Raw genomic sequence first — 22940 nt, 5'->3', positions numbered from 1 at the left:
CAGCCTCAGGCACTGCTGTGCTTTGGGCTCCTGGCCAGCCCCAGCCCCTCACCTTGCACACATGGAAAGCAGTGGAAGTGAGAGCAGAGGAGAAACTCGGCTCCAGGACTGGCACTCAGGGGTGGGCCAAGCTCTTCTCTGTCCATGCCAGGGCTCTGGGTGCTGCCCATGGCTCACAGGGACTGTGACCCAACCCTGCCCAGCTGGCACAGACAAGGCAGCCCTGCAGCTCCGGCCGGAGCCCGTGGCCCTTCCCCATGTCCCAACCCTCGGCTGCAGGGCTGGCACAGGGTGCCACTGGTGAGAGACCCCAGTGCCACCTCAGTGCCACCATCCCTGCTGCTGGGGAGAGCAGCAGCTCCACTGCCCTTCTCTCGCCCCGCTGGCCATGTCTCAGCCCTCGCTGGGTCACGGGCAGGCTCTGTGGTGCTGCTCTGCCAGCTCTGCAGCCACCATCCACCAGTGCCAGTGCCTTCCTGGACATGTGGAGACACCAAGCAGCACACAGTATTGCTACTGTGCCAAGTGGGAACTTTATTCTTTGTTCTGCTCGGGGATTTTTCTGCTATTTTTTCCGAATCAGCTAAAGAGGCGGCTTTGAAGATGGGTCAGATTTGGATCATTCTTTTTTTTTTTTTCCCAGCAAAATCTGCAACATTTTAATAGCGTTTTGCCCAGACATCAGCTCTGTGAGTTTGTACAGCTCAGAGCCACAGAGACACCAGCAGCAATAACCTGGGAACGCAAAGACTTTCCACATCGCTTGTGCATTGTCTCGGATTTTTTTCTTTAAAAAAACAAACAAAAAAAAAAAAAGCACAACAGAAAAGACACAAACATCGATGAACATTTAAAAACCTGTACATTGTAAAAAAAAAACCAAAACAAAAAATAAAACCCAACAGGAAAAAAAAAAATCCAAAAAAACAAACCCCAAACAAACAACAAACACCATCATTCTCTTGCTTTGAAATCAGAATCAACCTGGGAACGTTGCAGGGGGAAAAGAAAGATCCATGGGGAAGGTGATGGCGCCTGAGCCCGTGGGGCTGCTGGAGGCTGTGGGGCTGGGCCGGGCTGGGGCTCCTCTAGCGTATAGAATGCAAAGCATTTAATACATTTTATTTTTTTTTCTTTTTTTTCTTTTTTTTTTTTTTTTGCCATTTGTTTTCCCCCCAGAGCGAAAAAGCAGAAGTGAATGAAAAAAAGTCTAATATTTTTGTTCTTTAACCATGTAACTGCAGATATGAGCCAACATCATGGAATGAAAAAAATAATGTAAAGTAGAGCATTCGTGTGTATCACAAAAATACAATAAAAACTTTTTTTTAACTTTTTTTCCTTTTTTTTTTTTTTTTTAAAGTTTCCTGTGAACTCCCTGCCACGCTGGCCTCCTGCCCACTCTGCCCCTGCCCTGGCCAGCTTGGAGGGCTCTGGAGAATCAACGTCTACAACCGGCAAAGGTGTGTGTAACGGGGGGCCCTGCAACCATGGCAAGATTTTTGTTTGGTTTTTTTGTTTTTTTTTTTTAAACTAAGTACATACATTCTCCTGACTCCCAGATAACTTTGATGGATCATTGTTACCTTCTTTTTTTTTTTTTTTTTTCCAAACCCTTCCATACAATGGACAAATGCATCAAAGCCTGCACGTAAGAACAGAACCTCTTTTACAGCATGTAATACTGTGTTTTGTTTAAGTCCTTCCTTGCGTAAAATATTGACATAATTCACTGAAGGTATCAAAAATATACCCTGTAGACCAATACAATTTACAATTGCCTTTTCTCACCATTCAGAAAACAATGCACTTAAAGCAACCGAGCCCCTCGGTGGGCAGCGCGTGAGCCAGCCCGGGGACGTCCCTGCCCACTCCGAGTGACCCGGGATTGCTTCCATCCAAGGGACCAGGATTTTTTGTGGGGTTTTTTTGTTTTTTGTTTTTTTTTAAGAAACAGCTTTTCACTCCCTCCCCTTCCCTCTCCTCCCAGCCACGTTCGAAGCGTGTCGTCGCGGGGCTGATACGTCTTGTGACACGGGAATGCCGGGCACCGAGCCCTCGGATCAGCCAGGGAACCGACCCGGGGCGTTCCGTCCTGTTTCACTTCTCAACCGTTTTTATGTGGTTTTGTTTTTTTTTTTTTTTTTGTATTTTTTTTTTTTCTTTAATCTTTTCTTTAACCCGCTCAAGGTTTTGCAATTCTGAGGCACATCCCCATGGCCGGGTCCGGGGGAGCATCCCACCGCTCGCTGCCAGCTCCGCAGGAACATCCCGCGGGACGGTGCCGGCAGAGCGGAGCGTCCGGGACGGACACACGGCCGCTCACGGTCCCTCTGGAGCGCGGGGCTCACCGCCCAGCACGGCTGCCAAGATCGAAGATGGGTTCCTTGGGTTTTGTCTCGTTAAGGCTTTTTCTTTTCTTTATCAGACCGAAGAGGATGCAGAAATTTCCAGATGTTGAGAAAGAAAAAAAAAAATAACCCGAACAAAATTAAAAAAAAAAAACAACAAACGAACCAACCCCAAACCCATCATCCCCACCAAATTGGCTGGTTGGGAGGGAAGGGGGGAAAAAAAAAATAAGGAAAAGGGAAAAATGAAATAGCTCTGCTCCTGCATCTTCGCTCGTGAGAGCCGGCGGGGCCGGGGTGGTGGGCGCTCGCCCCGGGTGTCCCGCTCGCTTCCCCGTGCCCCGGGTTTGGTCGCCGTCTCCCTGCCCCTGGCTCCTCTCATTCACTGTCCGAAAGGGTTTCGTACTGGGAGCAGAGCAGGGGCTTGGGCTCCTCGTCCCAGGCGTGGTGCTGGCTGCCGGGGGTGCCCTGCGGCAGCGGGGCGCTGGGGGCTGCCGTCACCACCCCGCTGGGGAGCCGCATGGTGAGCGGGTTGTAGGGGAACGGCGTCGAACCTGCGCGGGAGGAGGAGGAGGCAGAGTCAGCACCGTGCCTGTTCCCCCGCTCCCCCTGCCAGGGGACACTTGGGGACATGGAGCCCTACCTGCAGACGATGGCCTGTCCTCCCAGACGCGGTTGGTGAGGGGAGTCCTGCGGTTGCAGTCCCCCTCCGAGTGCACCGAGGAGACGGAGGGCGGCCGCTCGCCCGCCGACAGACCGGGCGCCGGGGACTTGGCCTTGCGGCTGTTGGGTCTGGCAGCGATCTTTGGCTTCCCCCCTCCTCCTGCAAAGAGAGGCACCCGCTCGTCACCCGGCTCGTGGTGACAGGACTCGGGGATGGGGAGGGGGTCCGGGGCGCTTCCCTTTGAGGGGCTTTGCAATAAACGGCCCGTGGCAGGAGCAAAGCTCGCCCTGGCCATGGGGTGGGTGGGACGCAGCGGCTGGAGGAGGGTTCTGCCCACCCAGGGCTGCTCCACTTTGTGGGTTGATGCCACTAAATGTCCCGTGGAGGGACCTGAGGCCGCAGAGGCCGTGTGGCTTTGGCCATTTCCCTGCAGGATCTGCTCCTGAGCAGGCTCGTGGCTCAGCCCACCAGCTCCCTGTGCTGCCCCACATGCACGGGCAGCTGGCAGCGACCCCCAGCAGCCACACTCCCCCTGCTCACAGTCTACAGGGCCAGGATGGTCTTTCAGCCCTCCTTGTAACAGAATCCCTGGGGATGTTTAGCCAGTTTTTAGAAGGTTTGAAGCCAGAAGGGCCTCTCTGTCGGGAAGGTGAGCCCGGATAAACCAGGGGGAGCTCCCCAAGGGGGAGGGATGGATGGGCTCTGCATCCCACCCTGCCTGCCCAGCAGCAGGCAGCCTCCACAGGCTTGGGGAGGCACGGCTGGAAGAAGCTGCTGGTTTCATGCAGGAGCCAGAAAAGCTTTTCTGCAAAAAGCTTTAGAGTGCCTGGTGTTAGCTGATCCTGAGGGGTGTGAGCTGACCTGGAGGAAGGTGCATGTGTGCACCCAGGATCTACTCCTGAGCCAGGGGCTCTGTGCCTGGATTCCCGAGGGTGATCCCTGGCAGTGCTGTCATGCTCTGTGCAGGGCACTCGCATGAGGCACTCTGCTCTTGTGTGTGGGGGACAAATGCTTCTCCCATCCATTCCTGGTCCCACTCCTCCCCCACTTTCTTAACTGGGGATTTGTGCAACCATCCTCTCATCTCTGCTCAAGTCTCCCCAAAGCTGAGGAGACCCTGCCATGGGCCTCTACAAGCCCCAGCAGGGCCCATGGGGCAGCTCACCCCCAGCTCTCCCTATCATCCCCCAGGCATCACTTTTAGCTCCTTTACAATCTCCCTCTCGCTCCAGGTGCTCCCAGATTCCATCTCCCCATCCCAGGCTGGATTCTGCCTGGACACCCCTAGAGACTGGAGTGGGGAAGGAAATGCCACCCTGGCCTGTGTCCACACCAGCCCTTCTCAGCACCTTCCCCTGTTTTGGCAGCAGCGATCCCACTGGGGGTTTACAGACGGTTGGGGTTGGCTATTTAAGTCTATGCCTTTGATTTCTTGAGTGAGGGGGTTTTCCACCCCTATAAACTTCTCCATTGTGTAAAAAAAAATATAGGAAAAGGAGATATTAAAAACCAACAAATAGGGAAAGGAGCAAGTCAGTGGTTTAGAGAAAGCAACAGCACCTTTGGAGACTATTAAATTAACATCAAACAGGATTAATCAGCAGATCCACAAAGCTCAAAGCTGGGGGAGGGAGGGGAGAAAAGAAAACCAAAATGAACAAAAATGGGGAGGGGAGGAATAAATCCCCCTGTAAATGGGGAGCTAAAAGGGCTGAAAATTAATAACACAGAGAGAGTGAAGGTGGAGAGGGCTGCAGACCTGGCAAGGAGCGCACGTCCTCGTTTCGTCCATCAGCAGGAGTTATGGGCATAGCAGCGGGCAGGCTTGCACTGGCATTCAGAGAGTTAAAAGCATTGGCACTGAGAGGTGAGCGCTCTTCCCACTGCTCGTCATATTTACCCATTAGGGCTTTCCTAATTATTGCCTCCAACCCCATGTTGGTACTGGAATTCTCTTGGACCGACTGGCTCCTACAACTGATTAGCCCTGGGAGATACGGGAGAGGGAGGAGAGAGGGGACGGGAGATGGGGGGGAGCCAAATGAGAAGAAAGATGGGGGGGATGGGGAAAGGGGGAGAAAGGAGACAAGGGAGAAGGGAAGAAACAAACAGTCAGCACATTCTCGCAAAGCAACAAACTTTGTCATCTTGTTCTTTAAAGCGCTGCGATGCACCCGTCCTCCTCCTCCCGCTCCATCCCGCCCCGGGGCTCGGCGGGGGGACGGATGGGACTCGCTCTGGGATCTGGGTTTTGGGAAGGTTCCCCGGGGCCAGGGGCTGGGGACAAGGGTTTGTCACTGAGCCCCAGGGAGCATCTCCAAGGAGCAGGGGCTGTGCTCCCAAGCCAGCCAGGCTCGGCATGGGGGCAGGAGGAAAGTCATTTGGATGTGGGGTTCATATGCACACACAGAGCAAAAGTCAGTGTGCCAGGAATTTGGAAGCCGGGGCGGTTTCCCATAAAGGAAATCAGGGAATGAAGAAGGAGTACCCCACAAGAACACTTGATGATAAAGACATGCCTGGATTTGGCCCTGGGGTGACAGGATGCAGGCAGCCCCCAGAGCTGGGGGGTCGGGCTACATCGGGAGAGGGGAGCGTCCTGCTGTCCCTCCGTCCTGCTGTCCCTCCTCGCGCTCTCTGCAAGCCCCCTGCCCGCTGCCCCCGCCCCCGTTTGTCCCCAGGCCGGGTTCCCACGGGGCCCAGCGCCCCCGGGCTGAGCCGAGGCTGCGGGACAGGATGCAGAGGCAAAGTGTCCGCGTGGTTGTGAGTCTCAAGCCATGCAGTTATGGAGCAGCACCGCACAGGGACCAGAGGCTCAGCCACGCCACCGTCATTCCCAGGGTGGCAGGTACAGGGAACAAGCAAGGGCAAAATACAGACATGAAACTGCCAGGCCCCCCCAGCTGAGCCCATCCTGGGGTGTTCCTTCTGGGATCCCTGCCCCTCTGCATGGAAAGGGATGGACCCCAGGTTCCCGTAAACCTGGCTGGAACATTTGTCTTGCTGTAAAAACAGGCAGGGTCTTTGCTGGTCCCCTCTAGCCAAAACTCACCCTCAAATCTTGTTTGCCAGGGCCCCTCAGGTCCTACCTGGCTGCACCTGCTCACCCCAGCAGCTGATGCCAGCTCACTTCTTCTCCCAGACTCATTTCCAGTGGCAAGCAGTCCTAGGCCACTGCCCTCCCATGGCACCAAACCCCTGCCCACACGTTTCCTGCCCTTGGCTGTGGGAAACCTGCTGTTCTCCTACTTAAAACTAACAACCTGAAGGCATTCCTGCTGTAGGAGAGCATTAATCCTTAATCAATTAATTAGCAATTAGTATTCCTCAGTGGGGATTCACTCCGTTCGTGAGCCCACCCGGACATGTTGCAGGAGGCAACATCGAGCCAGCTTCCTGCTGTCATTCCCCCTTGGGCTGGTCGTGGGCCTGAGCACTCCTCCAGCTCCCAGGAAACACCTCCTCCTGCCCCAGCACCCCTCATCTCCCTTTTGGTCCTCAACATTGCCACTTTGCCCAGCACAGGGTACTGCTCTTGCCCCAGTTTACTTTTGCAACTGGCTCCTACATCCTGCCCAGCCCACAGCGACAGACACCCCACTGCCCACCCTCACACTCCACCACTGCCCTCCCACCCACCCACGGTGACCAAAAGGTCCCACCAAGAGCAGGGTGCTCTCTCCAGGTGTGAGGTCCATCTTGCTAAGATGGTTTAACCCTCTGATGGCATTCAACAGAATTTAACAGAAATCTGGCATCAGATGGTCAACCCTTGCTTGACCTTTAACCTCTTCTCAAACTCTGCCAGGCTTACAAAGGAATTACACTGCCCTTTCTCCAACCCAACAGCAGGGGGTTACTGTGTGCCCTGAGGCTTCTGCCTCCCAGAAACTGTTACACTCGGTTTTAAGGGAAAACAGAACAAAGAAGATGCTTAAATCTAGTGAGCCTCCTGCTCTCCATAGCCGTAAGCCCTGTGGGAAAGGAGGTTCAGGTACGTGGGGAGTTACCTGCTCCGGTAATCGCTGGCATGTTGAAAATCTCTGTCCCAGGCTGCCCCACATCTGGAGAAAAACAAAGAAGCTCTTCAGTATGGAAAGCAGCATGTGCAGGTTAGTGGCTGGGAGGATCTGCCATGGCAGCCATGACAAGACTCCCATCTCTCTGTCACAGCACTCCTGACAGCAGCCCAGCTCCCCCAGGCACAGGGGTGGGACTGTGGGTGCTGGCTGGGACCAGGAATAACTCCCAGTGCCCTTGGGAGATCCACAGTGGGCATCTTTGCCAGGTGGGAAAGGGCAAAAAAGCAGAGCCCTGAATGCCAGGGAAATGTCTTTGTGCTCAGTGCTGGCCTCCCTCCCTTCCTCCCTCCTGCCCTTGGGATTACAAGCTCCATGAAGCCAAACCCTCTCTCCTGCCTATGGGATTTTCAAAGGCTCAATGCCCCCTTATCCATGGAGCAGGTCTGGGCAGCAGAGAGGGCAAGGACGGGGAGAAGAAATGTTAAATCAATATTTTCCCTCTTAGCTGAGCTGTTTGACTTGGATATTGCTTTCCTTAGAATAACAGAAATTCTCATCAAATAAGAGGCATATCCAATTTCTATATATTTTTTCTTGATAAGGGAAAGTGTGGAAGGTCAGGGGGTTAGCCACATGTCCCCAAAGGGGCATAACAATACTGTTGGCTCATGGTAACATCATCCAGGAGACGAGACAGCTCGGTCCCTCTTATCCGATGCAGCTGTTGTAAGATGGACTCAAATTGAATTAGTATTGACTGTATAATGCTGGGCTAAATTAAATTATGATCCTATCTACTCTATTAGCGGTTAATGAATGAACGGGCTGAATTTCTAATCTGAGCCAGCCTGGTTAGTTTTACAGAGCTGCACCAATATTGATGTAGGGCTTAAAGTAAGGCTGGGGGGAGATGCATCTCAAGGAGGAAGGATTCAGCTTAGCTGGCCAGTCATTAAAATATCAATTGCTCTTAAGTGTCCTCCATGCTCAGCTCATTATTTCTTTCCTACTGAGGTTATCTGGTGCGGGTGGGATTGACAGCCTCAGAGCACAGAGAGCGGGCTGGGAAGTCTCCCATTGCCTCTCCAGATACACACAGTCACTGCTGGCACCAGCACAGAGCATTCTAGGAAACATTTGGACCTTGTACTTCATAGAATCACAGAATATTCTGAGTAGGAAGGGACCCCCAAGGACCACTGGGTCTGACTCTTCAGTGCAGACGGAGCTGTCTGGGAGCTCCCAGCCCTTTAACACAGCAATCCCAAATCTCCTCTGCTTCATGTGTCCTCGAGGCCTTTCCTCCCCTGGTGCCCTGCATTCGCCTCCCCACAGGTTCTTACTGTACTCCGTCTCGTTTTTGTTGGTCGTGCTGAGCTTCTTGATGATCTCCTGCTTCTTGGACTTCACCATGGCAGAGTTGCTTTCCGTCAGCTTGCTGAAGAAAGCTGGACGCTGAGTGTTGTTTCCTGGGGACTTGGACCCCATCCTGCAGAGCAAAGAACCCTTGGAAATCTCTCCAACATACCTAAAGAGCCTCTTTCTTCAGTGTAACTGCTCAGGATCAGGCTGGGAGCTCCTGGGACACTCAGCATCTCCAACCTCTCTCCCTATCCCAGAGATAAACGCACCCCGTGGTACTGAAGAGCTGTGACAAATGCAGCCCCCTGGGATGGGACACAGCTTTGGGCAGCAAGGAAAGCAGCCCCAGCCAGGCCATGTGTGGAGCCATCCCCATCCCCAGCTGCCCCCAGGCCGTACCTCTGGTCCATGGGCTCTCCCTCGCGGAACAGGACGGGGTACGGGGCGCTCTTGGCGTGTTCCGCTTCTCCCACGCCGTCTGGTGGAGACACCGGCTCGATACAGCTGTCCCCAGCCGCCTTGCCCTGCTCTGGGGACCTGGGCAGCAACAGGAGATGCCATCAGTTCACTGTGACAGCCCCTGGCCCTGTGCAGCAGCTCAGGCTTGGGAGGGGGAGAAGGATCCCTGGTGCTTTTCAGCACGGGCCAAGGGCAGAGAGAGTTGGGCTGAGCCAAGCCCTGGGCCTGGAAGTGGGACAGCTGAGCCACCCCAAACACAGCAGCCCAGGAGGGACCTGCTGGTGGCAGGGACACTTGGATCCCTGAGGAGGGCTGTGACATTAACCTTGTGGAGACACTGCTTTTGACTCTCTGTATTTGTGAACACAGCAGAGGCAGAACCCACCACCTCCCGTGCTCCTTGTCAGGGCCACACAGGAGCGGGGTGGCTGCAGGAGGGGGCCTGGAGCTGGGGCAGTTTGGAGAGGATGACTACTGGCCCCTGATGCCTGCCCGTGGCCAGGGCCTGGGAGACAGCCAGGCTCAAGTCTGTGAGGAATTCCTCATGGCGAGTTCTGGGAATTTACATCTTTGTTCTTTCTGTGGTTTCTCTTTTTTCCCCAGTTTTTTTCATCACTGGGTGGTCAGGGCTGGGCTCTTTTCCTTCACGTTATAAAGCCAACTCTAGGACCAGGCAGAGCTGGGAAGGACAATCCCATTTGCTGACAAGGCAGCACTCATTCCTGGATACATCTGGGTGGGTGTTTGGGTGGGAAGACAGATCCATTTTTTAATTCCATACAACAAAAATCAGACCTGCCTTGTAGCAGCAAGGGAATTTGAAAGTGACTTTAAAACAAATACAGGTGGTGCCTGAAATGAACAACTGCAGTTGTCAGGGCACCTGTGTCTAATAAACTTCTGATTCACTGTGAAAGACCAAGATAAAATTAACTTTGAACTGATGGAAAACATGTTGCTTCAGGTTTTTTGGAATCATCTGTGGTCAGGTACTGAGAACAGTGACAGGACAAGAGGCAACAGGCACAAACAAAGCACATGAAATTCCATCCCAACACAAGGAAACCCTTTTTTCCTTCAAGAATGCTGAAATGCTGGGAACAGGTTGGCCATAGAGAGATGCTTTCTCCAACAGTGGAGATATTCTGAACCCAACCAGCCACGACTCAGCACAACCTGCTCAAGAGGTCACTGTTGGGCTGGAGGATCTCAAGAGATCCCTTCCCACCCAAACTATGCTGTGGCACTGGCCAGATTGGGAAGGGAATTATGCATGGACTCTCAGGGGGTCTAAAGAGCATCTCAAAGACAACAGGGGTGGCAAAGGCACCACCCCAGGGGAAAGATGCCCAGATGAGAAAGGAGTTGTGCTGTGTAAACAGAGAATCCCCACAGCACCAAACCTGGGAGAGCAATGCCAAACTCCAACCTGCCCCGTGCAACCCCTCACTGCGGTGCCAGGAAGCCAAGGGCACCCATACGACTTTCCCTGAGCCACCTGAGCTCAGACTGGCACAAGCCCACCTGTGGCAGCCCAGGGTGGCCTCTGAGCTCACCTTTTCCCCCCTTCGTTCTGCGGGGAGATGCGCGAGGCCGCCGTGTGCTCCTGCTGCTGCAGGTAGGCCTCGCTGGGGGTGCGGCGCAGGTCCAGCACCGGGCACGCCGCGCCGGGGAACGAGTACACCGGGGCCTGGATGTGGGAGTTGAGCTGCTGAGGGTGATGGCGCGTGTAGTCCTGCGTGATGACCTCCTGCAGAAGAAACCAGAGTCAGAAATGGAGCTGGTTTCGACCTTGGCCTTGCTGGGCCCAACTAAAAGGGTGAGCAGGAGTGAAACAGGCCAATTTGTCCCTGCAGGTGGAACTTCTTCCTCCTGTCTGCACCAGCTTTTGTGATGGGCTTCTTGGGGACACAAACACCTGGGCTGAACACTCGTGCTGCCCCCTGCTCTCCAGCCCCCAGCTAGAGGGGTTGGGTTCTCCAGCGTCACTCCCAGCCCATCCCCACCAGACACGTTTCACTGAGCTCTTCCCTCCTCCCCAGAGCCCCAGCAGGAAGGTGATGGAGGTGAATGAGGTTGGTTAGTTACACTGATGTGCTGGGCCAGCGTCACCACCCGCTGGTTCATGCCCTTGATGCTCTGGCTGGACTGCAGGGGCTGGCACTGGGGGCCGTCGGGCTGCCGCAGGTGCTGCAGGTGGGCGGCTTCAGGAGCCGAGGCCTTCAGCGAGCCTGGAGGGCACCAAGAAGAGAGCAGGAATGAGATGACATCTGTGTTCCCTTCTTCCAATGCCATCCCAGCACTGGAGCACAGCCAGCCTGGGCTCTCCCATGGCAGCCCCTGTTCTCACCTTGCTGCTTCTGCCTCAGGTCGTGCTCCCCATGCCCCTTCTCTGTGTCCTGCAGCAGCTTGGCCCCTTTCTCATGGGACAGGCTGGGCGAGCTCACGGGACTCACGGCTTCCATCCGCTCAGGGCTGTAGCCTCCATGAAAGCCTGAGGAAATGGAAGGGAGTTAGAACCAGGAGCTCATTTAGCTGTTCCCTAGCACTGCTGCACCACTGCCTGTGAGTAGAGTCATGTGTTCAGCAAAATGGGGGAAAAAAGAGATGAGGGAAGACCTGGCAGGTCACACTGCAGGGCCACCTCCAATGTCCAGCTGTGGTGATGGCTGCTGTGAAGAGATGTCTCATTCCTGCAGAACTGGACACTCAGCAGCTCTTGGTGACAGCATGAGATCCAGGGATCAAATCCAACCTCTGCAGGTTCACCATTTGCTTCCCCATTTTCTCCACCCACTGAAACCCCCACTATGCCTGGAGGGACAGTGATGCCCAGATAGAGTTGGGGTGGCTGCACAAGAGGTCTCCAAGTGCATTACCAAGGAAAGCCCCAAGCCCAGCATGGCCAGGACCAGGGACTTGAAAACTGCATTTGGAGGCCCCAAATGCCACTCCAGAGCCAGTGGACTCACAAACCACAGGGGCAAAAATTGACCATTCTCTGCTTTTTAACACCTTGCACAGACTCACAGAACCATTTAGGCTGGAAAGACCTCTAAGCTCCTTGAGTTCAACCATGAACCTACCACTGACAAGTCCACCAAGTCCACACAAGCCTCTGCACAGACTGAAAGTGCATCAAAGCAGGTAGAGCTGCAACGAGGGACAAGCATCACCTTTCAGCAGAGAGGGGAAACTGAGGCATGGATGGGTTATGCTTCTGCAGAGGAGATGCAGAGGGGCTCTGGAGGAGGTAAATTTGCCTCTCTCCAGCCAAGCACATTTGGCAACACAACTTTTGCCTCCGCACACCTTTACCCTCCTAAGGCTCTATTCCTAGAGACTGCCCTCAGCAGGCAAATGTGGCAGGGAACCCACAGCATTGCTGGAGGGTTCCTCCCTGTACCTGAGGCACAGGGAGGGGAGGACTCCATGGAGAACCTCCCTGCACTGGGGATGGGGATGCAGCATCCCCCATTACCCCACACATTGTCAGCACTGAAGGGACCACACTTTAGATTCACCCAAAATGAAGTATCCTGCTCTGGAAAGGTTTCTAACCAACAGTTAGGTCCTGAGGAACAGCACCTTCTTTCTGTAAGCCCTGTGGCCACAGCAGAGCTGCCCCTCTCCGCAGCACAGCGCTCAGCTGGATGAGCAGGTGGCAGGAAAAAGGTGGGGAAAGCTCAGCCAGGGAGTGCAGCATGGCCAGAGGCACATCCATGGTCCTGGAACACGCTGCTAGAAGGTGTCAGGACCAGACATGACTGAGGGGTGGGATGGGATGCAGCTCTTCTCCCCAGCCATGCTGCTGTATCCTCTTCATCCTTGGGTTATGGGAAGGAGCAAGGGACAGAAATTCCCAGTAGTGATGGCCAAGGCAGCTGCTGCAACTTGAAGATGGGGTCCCACCAAATCCTCACAGGCTGCTTGTTGCTTCTCCATGCTAGTGGGTGCCTGGATGAATGCTCTGGGCTGATCCCATCAAGAATGACCCAGACCTTGAAATGCATCCCCCTCCCTGCACTTTCTATTGGAATAACTAATCCCAGTGCTTTTGTGTCTTGCACAAGATTCCTCTTAGGTGGTTCTTGTGGTCTGCTCTGGAAACGGCTGCTGAGCACGGCTGGGCTGAGTGATCCCAGGACAGCCGGGGTGCCCACCTTGGACAGCACGCAGCACCAGGACCCTCAGTGAGGTCACCCCAAGCACAGGGACCACATCCAAGCTGAGACCCACAAAGCTGAGACCCTGCAGCTCATGGGCAGGGAGGCGCTTGTCCATGGCCAGCAGCCTTGTCACGCTCACAATCCCAGTTCTCCGCTTTGCTCGTTTGATTTATTACCCACAACTGTTCCTTACAGATTGCCTGGGAATTTCTAAGGATGGGGAAATCAAAATTAGCAAATAGCTATTGTCTGTAAAAAGCAATACCAAGAATTGGACCACATTTGCAAAACAGGACTCGGCAACTGGAAAAACTAAAAGAGGGTGGGAGAAAGGAAGATCCTTAAAACACGCAAAAATGAAAAAGTCTGGAATAACACAATGGCCAGGAAGCAGAGGGACAAGCACACTTGGGGAGCTGATGGATCAAATACACAAAATGTGCAATTAAAAATAAGAAATAACGAAATAAAATGGGTGTCAGGCCACAGCTCTCTCACCTCTGCCCTCCAATTTCTGACCATCACTAATGGAGCTGCTACTCAGCGAGCCTCTTTCCTGCTGCCCCTTATCACGAGACATTTGGTGCGTGATAATCACATCTATGAAGCTGGCTGCTGTCGTGGTGGTCTTACCGAGTGCCCGGAGCTCCTGTTCCTGCATGGAGAAGCGTTTACTTTGACTCTTTTCTCTGCTGTGCTGCTCGGAGCCCGAGGCTGCGTGCTGCTGGTCCAGAGGGTGATGGTGCTGCTGGCTTTTCCCCTGTCCTCTGCCATAGTGATGAGAGGAACCAGGTCCGGAGGCAGGCAAAGGTCTTGACTCCATGGCTTTGATGGGCGAAGGTGACTGCTCGAGGTTGGCCCCGCTGGGCAGCTTTGAGGTGTAGACGTTGTTGTCAGTCTGGGCTCGTTCTGTCTTGGCCTCCCGCACCCTCGAGGCCTCTTTCTGCAGGATGGCCGGGTCCAGCGGGGCCGCGTAGCCGTCGGCCGCGCTGAGGGACGAGCGCAGGGTGGAGGCCGAGGGGAAGGCGGCAGAGCGGATCGGTGATGTGGTAGTGGTGGAGGAGGATCTGGAAGGAAAATGAAGACAAGGCCAAGATGAGAGAGGCAAATGGAGAAAGGGAATGCTGTTACCAGAGCCTCAGTGTTCAGCCTTGCATGGCTGAGCTCCTTTCAGACCTCCTGAGCAAATTGCTGGGCCATGCAGGGCCAGTGAGGGGGGCTTGGATGGAGCCTCCACCACAGTAACTGGCCACAGGGTGCTGGGCCTGAATGCATTGACTAGAGAACATAAAACCCATGTCCACTGGGACAGCTGCCAGAGACTTTGATAACTCCAGCACCAGACAATCTTTGGCAAGAGGAGCAATACCGCTATTTGGGCACATGCACACTTCCTACTTTTTCCCCTGGCAGCAGGAAAAGCCACAAGGAAAAGCAAAAGAATTGGGGCATCAAAATGTGCCTCTCCCCATCACAACTTCCCTGAATGCCCCAATCCTGCTTCCACTGAGACTGAAGGGAAAACAAGTCTCACTCTTTCCTCTCAGAGGTGTTCATTAATTAAGTGCTGCTGCAGCCATCCAGGCAAGCACTGGAAACCACGGTGGAGGGAACATACCGTAGGACGGAAGGGGTGGGGGTCTCCGAGGAGATGATCTTCATGCTCGTGTTGTGGAGCACGCTGGGGCGCTGCTGGATGGTCTCGTGGGTGCGGGGTGAGACGGGAGAGTGCTGGTGGCTGTGAGAGTGGGAGGACGAACGGCTGCTGGACTGCTCTGTACCTGGGGAGGGCACAAGGAAAGGCCTCTTTAGCTCTCTGTCTGACAGCCCTAACCCTACCTCCACCCAGCACAGGTGCCAGGGTGGAGGATGGACTCCTCCCCAGCCTACCTGGTCTCCAGATGGGCGCATGCTCCACTGTGGTGGAGGCCAGGATGGATTTTTCACGCTCCCTCTCTCGTTCCCGTTCTCGTTCCCGCTCCCGTTCCCGTTCGGACACCGATGATCCTGACTGTTTGGTCATGTGCGTGGGCCCTCCTGAAACCCAACCAAAAGGCAGTGAGAGGGCTGCAGACACAGCAATTCCCCCTGGGAATGCTGCCTGCTCTTCACATCGCTGTGTCTGCAGAGCAGATAAGGAATGGCTCCATCCAAGGTCACCTGGAGCAGAACAGACGAGGGCAACCAGCGTGACAAAACCCAGACAAACCATGGAATAGCTGTCCTGGCACTGTCTCCAGGGCACGACCTTCCACAAAGCTGTTTGCTTTGGGGAAGAAGGGGGAAAAGCAAGGAAGCCCTCAACAAGCAGGAAGAGAGGGACTCAGTCCCTGAGTGAGATTAATGTGGGGTCTCCCAAACTGTCCTGGCATGCTGAGCCCATGGGCTTGGATTGGTTATGAGCATCCTGCTCAACCATTTTCCCCACTGAAAAATCAACCTCCAGCATCACCTGGGGAGAGCGGGGAGCTGCTGTGCCGGCTGCCGAAGGTCTGGGGGGGTCCAGGGATGTAAGTGATGCGGTCCATGGTGGTGGCAGAGGTGCCAGGGGTAGGGGGCACGAGGACAGGCAGGTGTGGCACTTGGGACAGGTCGATGATGCCTGCAAAAGGGAAGCAAGAGAACTGTCAGGACAAGGCTGAACTGCTGCAGCTTGGCCGTGCTGGAGCTGACAGTGCCAGCCTGACCCAGCCTCCTCTTCCCATCTTGCTCCCAAATCCCAAAGTGCCGTGCTGGGAGGACCTGCTGCATAGTTGAGGGCGAGGGAGGGCTCCCGGGGCGACAGCCCACGCAGCATGTCCGCCCGCTGCGCCATGGCCGTGGCTGCGGCGTTGTGGTGCATCTGCTGCGACGTGATGTAGTCGTTGATGATGGTCTGGCGGTTCTCCATGGCAGCCGTGTCCGGGTAGCCCCGGATGAGGTACGGGGGGTACAGGTGTGGGTACGTGGGGCTCGGAGCCAGATGCCTTGGCAGGTAGTAAGCAGCAGCTGGGAGAGAAAAGGATGCAGATGTGAAGCCTCAGAGACCTCAGGCTTTTGCAGCGTGAGAAGGAAAATAACAGACTGGGCCCCCAACCAAGGTACCTGCTTCCAGTTGGATTCCCCTGGGGATGGCGGCGGGGTCGAAAGGCAGCGGGATGTGTCCTCGGTACAGGTCGACGCCGCTGACGCCGCGGAGCAGGTGCTCGTACGGGGAGATGGGGTGGTGGTGGTCGGGCACGGGGGCGTGAGGAGACTTGGAGTTGGTGAGCTCTCTCGATGTGGGGGTGATCTTTCTGTCCTGGGACACCGGCTTCCCAGCAGTGATGCTCCCTGCAGAGAGCAGAAGGAAATGAGTCAGAGACTGAGCACTGTGGCCAAGCCGTGTCCCTGAGGGATGCCTCTGGCCAAGCATGTCCCACAGGGTCAATCGTAGCTACCCTGAACTCCGGGGACCTTTCCCTCCTCCCTGCACTGCCATGCCCCATTACACCAGCAAGGTTGAGGTGAGCCAAGTCCCAGTTGTCCCCTGGGAGAGAGGCTTTTCCCAAATCATCCCTCCAGCCCAGCACATCCATGCTGGGCAATCTGTGCACTCGCTCTGGTCTGCACAAGCAGATGGTGATGCAGCCTTGCTGCCACGCTCTTCAGCACAAGGAGGTCACTGCTGGTGTTAGTGAGAAGTGTGAACCTCTCCCACGCGCTTTCCTGCCCACCTATGGAAAAGAGTGCTGTGGGCCACTGCTGGGACAGGCAGGACACTTTGGAAACACCAGTGGCTTCACCAGCTTTGGCCCAAGTCTCCCTTTGGTTACCCTGCTGCAGGTGAGGTGCCCTCACTTCAACAGTGTGAGCACCCCCAGGAAGGGCGCTGAGCTGTCCCTGGCAGCCACCCCAGCGCCGTGAGTCAGCCGTGGGCGTGGGGTGCTGGGAAGAACGGGTTCAACAGGCACCTGCTGGGAGCTGCTCGGGCAGGTGGGGTCAGCAGCCACCTCCCGCACACCTCACCCGCTCGGCTGGTAGAAATTTTACCTTCAGGTAAAAGGTTTGCCAAGTACCTTCGTGCTGCCGCGGCGTGGACTCCCGTGTGGAGACCGGAGACCCCCTGTGCAAGTGGCTGCTGAAGGCCGTGCTGTGCCCTGCCTGGTGGTCCTCATAGCCGAGGGCACTCTGGTGGGGCTTGCCAGGCTCGGGCACGATCACAGGAGCCCCTCTGGCGATGGAGCCACCTGAGTTTGTCACAGGGCTTGGCCTGTTTTTCAGGCTCTCTTCATAAGCTCTTTCCAGATTCCTCGGGTCTTGGATGACATCCAGAGAATGCACAGAGTGAAAAGTCCTGCCGGGACTGCCGATGATGGACCGCACATCGTGCTTTTTGGTACTGGACGAGGAAGAGCCGCTGTCGTACTTCAGTGGGGTACCCTGGGGACAGGAGACAGAGGGGTTGTCAAAGGGGCCTAGAACAGAAGAAGCCCAGTGACTGAATCCCACTGAGTTTTAACAGGACTCAGGATGCCTCGTTCAGTGGGTCAATAGACAAAGTTTTCTCAGTCAAACAGCCAACAACCATCGGCAGGGCAGAGATAACCACCCAGCACAGGGCAGGGTGGAGGGCCCAGCTTGCATGTCTTGTTGTGCTCCAACAGGACGATGATGAGTCACTGCCGAAGGCTGGCTGTGCCCATCACGCCTCTCTCCTACACACTGTGAAATGGGATAGGACTGCAACGTGCCATGGGAACCCTGCAAATATTTGGAGACCAACAGGAGATAGCATGCCACGTTTCATCCAAACTACTGGCCCAGCTGGGTTCCCACTTGCCCATGAAGGGAGGAGACCAAGTCACAAATGCTGAGGGCAATGATTTGACTCTGTCCTTGAAAAAGAGACAAATGCGTCCCCTTTTGTTTGATCATTGCTTTCTTAACGTGCCAGGGGTTCCCTGGGTTTTGTATTTATCTGTGGGGAAGGATTATAGGATGCTTTGGGTTGGAAGGAATCCCTTCAAAGGATGAGACAGGACAACCTGTACCCAAGCAAAGTGTCAGTTCTTACTGCTGATGCAACACAAAGCTGTCTCTGCTCTCCTTTTATCTTGGGAATGACTCCCAGGATCTGTGCAAAGGCAGCAGCTGAGCAGGACTGATCTCATCTGCTGTTCACTCCATACTCACCTGTGTGATGGAACCTTCCTTCAGAGGTCTGGCCAGAGAGATGTCCGGTGTCCGCCTCAGCTCCTCCCGGGGAATCTCATGGATTGATCTTCCTGCTTCTTTCACTGTGGCTACCAGGTCTTCATGGGCTGATTTCATTTTCAGAGGAGTCAGATCGTGAGATCTGACCTTGTAGGCATCAGATAAGTCCCTTGGTGGAGTGTTTTCCCTCTTGAGCTGTTTGGCTTCTCTTCTGAGGTAGTCCTCATGGGCCTCCACATAGGACCGAGGTATTCCTGCAACCCCCAAGCAGATGATGGATGCAGAGGGTGACTCCCCAGGCAGACCCTGGAGTCCCAGTCCCCGTGCAGATGCTCACTTCTAGGGGGTCTCTAGTTAATATGTGTAACTCAGGGCCTGGCACCCAACTGAGCCCACAGAGCAGCTATACCACTAATGCAGCTGGTCCACCTCACATCTACCACCACTTTCTGCACTCATTCCACACTAATTTCAACCTGCCTCATGCAAATCACTGACAATTTTGTCCCTGACTTTGGCAGAATTTAGGCTGGTAGAAGCTGAGCAAGACTGAAAATCTGAGCACAAAGCAGGGGATGCAAAGATCTGCAGCTGGACCTTGATGTGCCCGTCCCTGCTTCCTCCTGTCCATGCCCATCCTGTGCTCACAGGCTTTACCTTGTGTAATCGAGCCTCGCATGTGATGCTGCTCCTTTAGGTTATGGGGACTGTGTCGGTCTGGAGGGATCGCTCGACCCATGAGACCTAGGAAAGATCCAAGAGGGAACATCAAGCTGTGACACAGGAGTTAATTTACAATGAATACATGACAGTGTTACCAGGGATGCCTGGGACAACAAGGATAAATGCCAACAATTTCTAAATTATTAATTTTTTTCCATTTTTAAAAATGTTCTTATTTTTATTTTTGTATTCCTGAAGCTGGTCTGTCAGGACAGACACTCAAGGCAAAAAGGCCAGCCTACATTCTGTTTTTTTCTCATGCTGTCCTGTTGGGATACCAGCTAACCCCTGCCAGAACACTGGCACAGGAAGATGCATCAGGTAGACAGGGGACAAGATGAGATCTCCACAGGTCACTAGAATAACACAGGTGAAAGGTTTCACCCAGACCCACCTTCAATGCTGGTAGATAAGGTATCACGGGCTGATAAGCCCCGGCTGATCCTCCCCTCCATCATATCATAGGTCCTCTTAGTTCCTGTGGTCTCATGGGAAGCTCCCGAGCTCCTGCTGTCTTCTTTGGGACACTGAGAAGCAGCAACTCCACCTGTGGGAAGGAACACCAAGAGGCATGAAAAGTCAGCACGGGCCAAGAGAGGGTGTTTACTGCTGTTTGTGTGCGTTGCTGAGGGGTCAGATCCCATCCCAGCATCAGCCACAGCTAAGCAGTGCCAGAATCATTGCACAGGATTGGCTTCCAGGAAATTCAGCTGCTGTTTTCTCCCCTCCCCGCCTGCCTCAGACTCCAGATCTGTGAGTTCCTCTTGGGTAGGAGCATCCACCCTGTCGTGTCCCATTCCCTCCCTCCCTGGTGGGGCCAGCCTGTAGGCAGCAGGACGGCCCTGAGTCAGTGGGAGCAGCTGCAGTTCCACTGAACTTGGCTCTTTGGGTCTGGGGAGTTTCATTTTTTTTCCCTGTTTGTTTTGATTTTTGCTAGACACCTACTGTTTGGGATCTTGGCCAGCCTTAACATTTGCCGAGACACTCCCTGGGTGAGAAAATCAGGGAAAACGGAGAAGAAGCAAAGCTGAGAATGATTCCTTTGAAACAGCACTGAGCACACATAGGAACTGGGAGAGATGGTGCAAAGGAGGACTGATGGAGTGAGTGCTAGAGTGAGGAGACATCACTGACTGCCCCCTGACCCAACCTGGAGCAGGTTCCCTGCTAACAAGCAGTGGATATCTGTCCTGAGCTACAGCCCCAGCCCCAGCACAGCCCTGCCCGTGCCAGGCAGCATCACACCCACCCCAGGCACCCATCATGTGCAGCGAGCTGTGAATTCAGCAGCTTCTGATCCAGCTGAATGCCTCGGGTTTATGCCATGAGCTCCAAACAGGATGTCAGCTAGGAGAGACAAACGCCTCTGCCCATCATCCCTGGCCAGGCTGCCCTTGCCAAGGATTGCCAGTGCCCTGATCCTCCTCTTTGTGGGCAGAGAAGGTGGTTGTACAATTAGAGAAAGCAGGGAAGTTAAAAACATTCATTCTATTGTGGACAATCAGGAACAAAACTCCTCCTTGGCAAAACCAGTAATTAATAAAATGGGATTATTACAACTTCACACCCACTGTTGGTTTCCGCAATCAGCACCCACTCAATCCACAAAGTGTTTGGGGCTGTGTGTGGGGAAACAAGAGGGGGTCCGTGCCTGAGCCTTTGCTTCAGCTCCATTTGACAGGAGAAATCCGGGGGTGACATTCAGAATCAGCCAAGCAGCACGCGGGTGATGTGCCTGCACCCTGTCATCAAGGCACATCTGTTGCCACCAGCCCTTGTGCAGGAGGGGACGTGCTCCCAGGCACCCTTTGTACCACCGGGAAGCAGGGGGAGGGCGCGAGGGAGAAGAGAGACTAAACAGAAAGAAAACCATTCCAAACCCACGTCCCTCGCCTTGCAGAAGCCATCAGCAATCATATGCAGGATGAGAATAACCAATCTAGCACAATTCAGCTCACACATGCTACAGGATCTCGTCTCATTACAGCTCTTTTATTTTAAGCACCCTCATGACACTAAAGAATTTGCAATTTTTTTTCTGCTTGCCAAAATTCATAATCACCAACAGTTTCAGTTTTCTTATTTAATTTTTTTTTTTTTTTAACTCTTCTGTTCCTGTGCTGCTCAGCCTCGCTGGGCTCTACGGGGGGAAGGAGAGAGGCAGGGCTGGCAAGGCTGCAGCAGCTCGTGGGATCACTTGGGATGTGATAAATGCTATCAAGCATGTAAAAGGCTGCTGGGGAGAGGAAGTAATTAATTCCTCATCTGTGTCCATGGGGGGTAGCATGAGAGGTGACTTGACACAGGCTGCAGTCAAGGAGACTCAGGCTGACACGAATAACAGGGGAGAGTTTGGTCTGCAGCTCTCCCTCATTGCCTGGAGTGGGATCCCAGCTCTGGGCATGGGCAGCCCTCACTGCCAGGAGCCTTCCTCATCTCTCCCTGATGCTGCTATTTCTGAGACCAGCCTCGTTTGACCCCCAGCCTGGACAGAGGTGATTAAAATAGCTTCTTGCACAAACAAGTCCTGAAACACTTCCTGCATCCTCCCTGGTCCAAGCCTTGCCAACTGTCCCAAAGGGCATCCAGACACAAGTCTTCCACTGTGACATTTCTTATCTGGGCTAGAGTTGACAGTGGACCCGGGGGGACACGCTATGGGCCAGTTTCCATGTGGCAGGCAAGAGGCACAGCACAGAGCCCTGTCCTGAAAGGTCCCTGTGGCCCCAGCACACGCGCAAAGGTGACATCAGCTGGGGCTTGAGAGTTGTCCCCATGGCCTGACCTGAACCCTGTGCCTCCAGACCTGGACAAAACAACCCAGCCCGTGATGAAACGAGCTGCCTGCACTTGTGGGCATGAGCAAAGGTACTTCTGTGGGACACACTGCTTGCAGCACTGCCCACAGGGCCCAGGCTGCCAGGCTGGAATGGATCCTGTGCCCCAGGAAGGGAGGCAGAGGGCTCAGGCAGCACTGCAGCTTGCCAGAGACACCTACTGAGGCAGCTGAGGCTGGGATCAGCCCCACAGTCATCTCCAAACTCAGCTGAGAAGGGAAGTGACACATGAGGATGGCCATCCCTGTGCACATCAAAGCACACACCAGCACTTTACCCCAAGAGGATTCAGGGCTGCTGCATCTCTAAGTCAGCTCTTCCTGAGGTTCAAGCCAGCAGGAGTCCAGCTCCACAACAGAGATGCCTGACCCAGCACACGGTGAAAGGCAAGAATGGAGCTGTTTCCAGCCTCACTGGAGAGCAACATCTGCTTATCTCCAACGGGAGGCACCAGGACACGCAGAGCAGCTCTGATGGCCAGTGCTGTGATGGGCTGAGCAGGCAGGAGCAGCTGGTGACCACCTGCTGGTACCACCAATGCAGCAAGGCTCCGCTGGCAGTTACCAAGGAAAAGCGTTCCCGAGCTGTGGGGCTGTGGCAGCAGCCAACACATCCCCAGACAGGCTCCTTGTGGATGCAGGAATGGCTTCACCACCTCCAGCAGCTCTAACAAAACTCACCAGACACTGAGGCTGGGCCCAGGAGGACTCCTGCAGGGCAGCCCCATGCTGGAAAAGCCTCACAGTGCCCAAGTCAATACAGGTGAGAATCTGACATCCAAATAAACCTTTATGCTGAACTACCTGACTTGCCTCCATCTTGCAGGTTTGTGAGTCCACCTTGGCCTGAGAGTTTGGGAGTTCTCTCATGTTTTCAATCAGTCTCCCTCCAGCACCGGGTGCTAGGGATGAAGGTAACACCTTCCAATCTGGTCCTCTCCTCTTCCCTATTTCCCAAAATCATTGCAACCCTGCCTGCCATCTCTAAAACAAGACAACCACCTGGGACAGACGGTCACAGGGCACCAGGACGGGAAGGGAGAGAAACACTGGAAGCAAAGACATGAGGCTGGCCCGTTGTACTTTGTCAGCCTTTCCTCAAATAGCTCCCAAGTCCCGGCCACAGTGGCACAAACCCCTGGCATCTGCCCTAAAAAGGCAGAGAGGATTAGGACTTAC

The 22940-nt window shown here is 54.4% G+C and overlaps 1 protein-coding gene across 11 annotated transcripts in view; it reads right to left on the bottom strand.

The window, feature by feature from the left end:
* Positions 1-514: 514 nt before the first annotated feature.
* Positions 515-22940, bottom strand: part of NCOR2 (nuclear receptor corepressor 2) — a 227268-nt gene continuing 204842 nt past the window's right edge. For 7 of the 11 annotated variants that reach the window (XM_058851341.1, XM_058851345.1, XM_058851346.1 and 4 more), the window contains exons 29-47: positions 19320-19472; positions 18860-18946; positions 18182-18456; positions 17065-17428; positions 16112-16339; positions 15770-16015; positions 15480-15629; positions 14918-15064; positions 14646-14808; positions 13661-14094; positions 11209-11352; positions 10947-11089; positions 10415-10608; positions 8799-8936; positions 8381-8526; positions 7026-7079; positions 4775-5002; positions 2995-3174; positions 515-2905 (exon numbers count right to left, since the gene is read on the bottom strand). In XM_058851341.1, coding sequence (XP_058707324.1) covers positions 2730-2905; positions 2995-3174; positions 4775-5002; positions 7026-7079; positions 8381-8526; positions 8799-8936; positions 10415-10608; positions 10947-11089; positions 11209-11352; positions 13661-14094; positions 14646-14808; positions 14918-15064; positions 15480-15629; positions 15770-16015; positions 16112-16339; positions 17065-17428; positions 18182-18456; positions 18860-18946; positions 19320-19472 — 3650 coding nt within the window. In that variant the 3' untranslated portion in view covers positions 515-2729. The remainder of the gene's footprint in view (positions 2906-2994; positions 3175-4774; positions 5003-7025; positions 7080-8380; positions 8527-8798; positions 8937-10414; positions 10609-10946; positions 11090-11208; positions 11353-13660; positions 14095-14645; positions 14809-14917; positions 15065-15479; positions 15630-15769; positions 16016-16111; positions 16340-17064; positions 17429-18181; positions 18457-18859; positions 18947-19319; positions 19473-22940) is intronic. The other 4 variants (XM_058851349.1, XM_058851351.1, XM_058851352.1 and 1 more) reach the window with 2 other exon arrangements.

Source organism: Poecile atricapillus, chromosome 16, assembly GCF_030490865.1.
Source record: "Poecile atricapillus isolate bPoeAtr1 chromosome 16, bPoeAtr1.hap1, whole genome shotgun sequence".
NCBI lineage: Eukaryota > Metazoa > Chordata > Aves > Passeriformes > Paridae > Poecile > Poecile atricapillus.
This window is presented reverse-complemented; position numbering and strand designations above follow the sequence as displayed.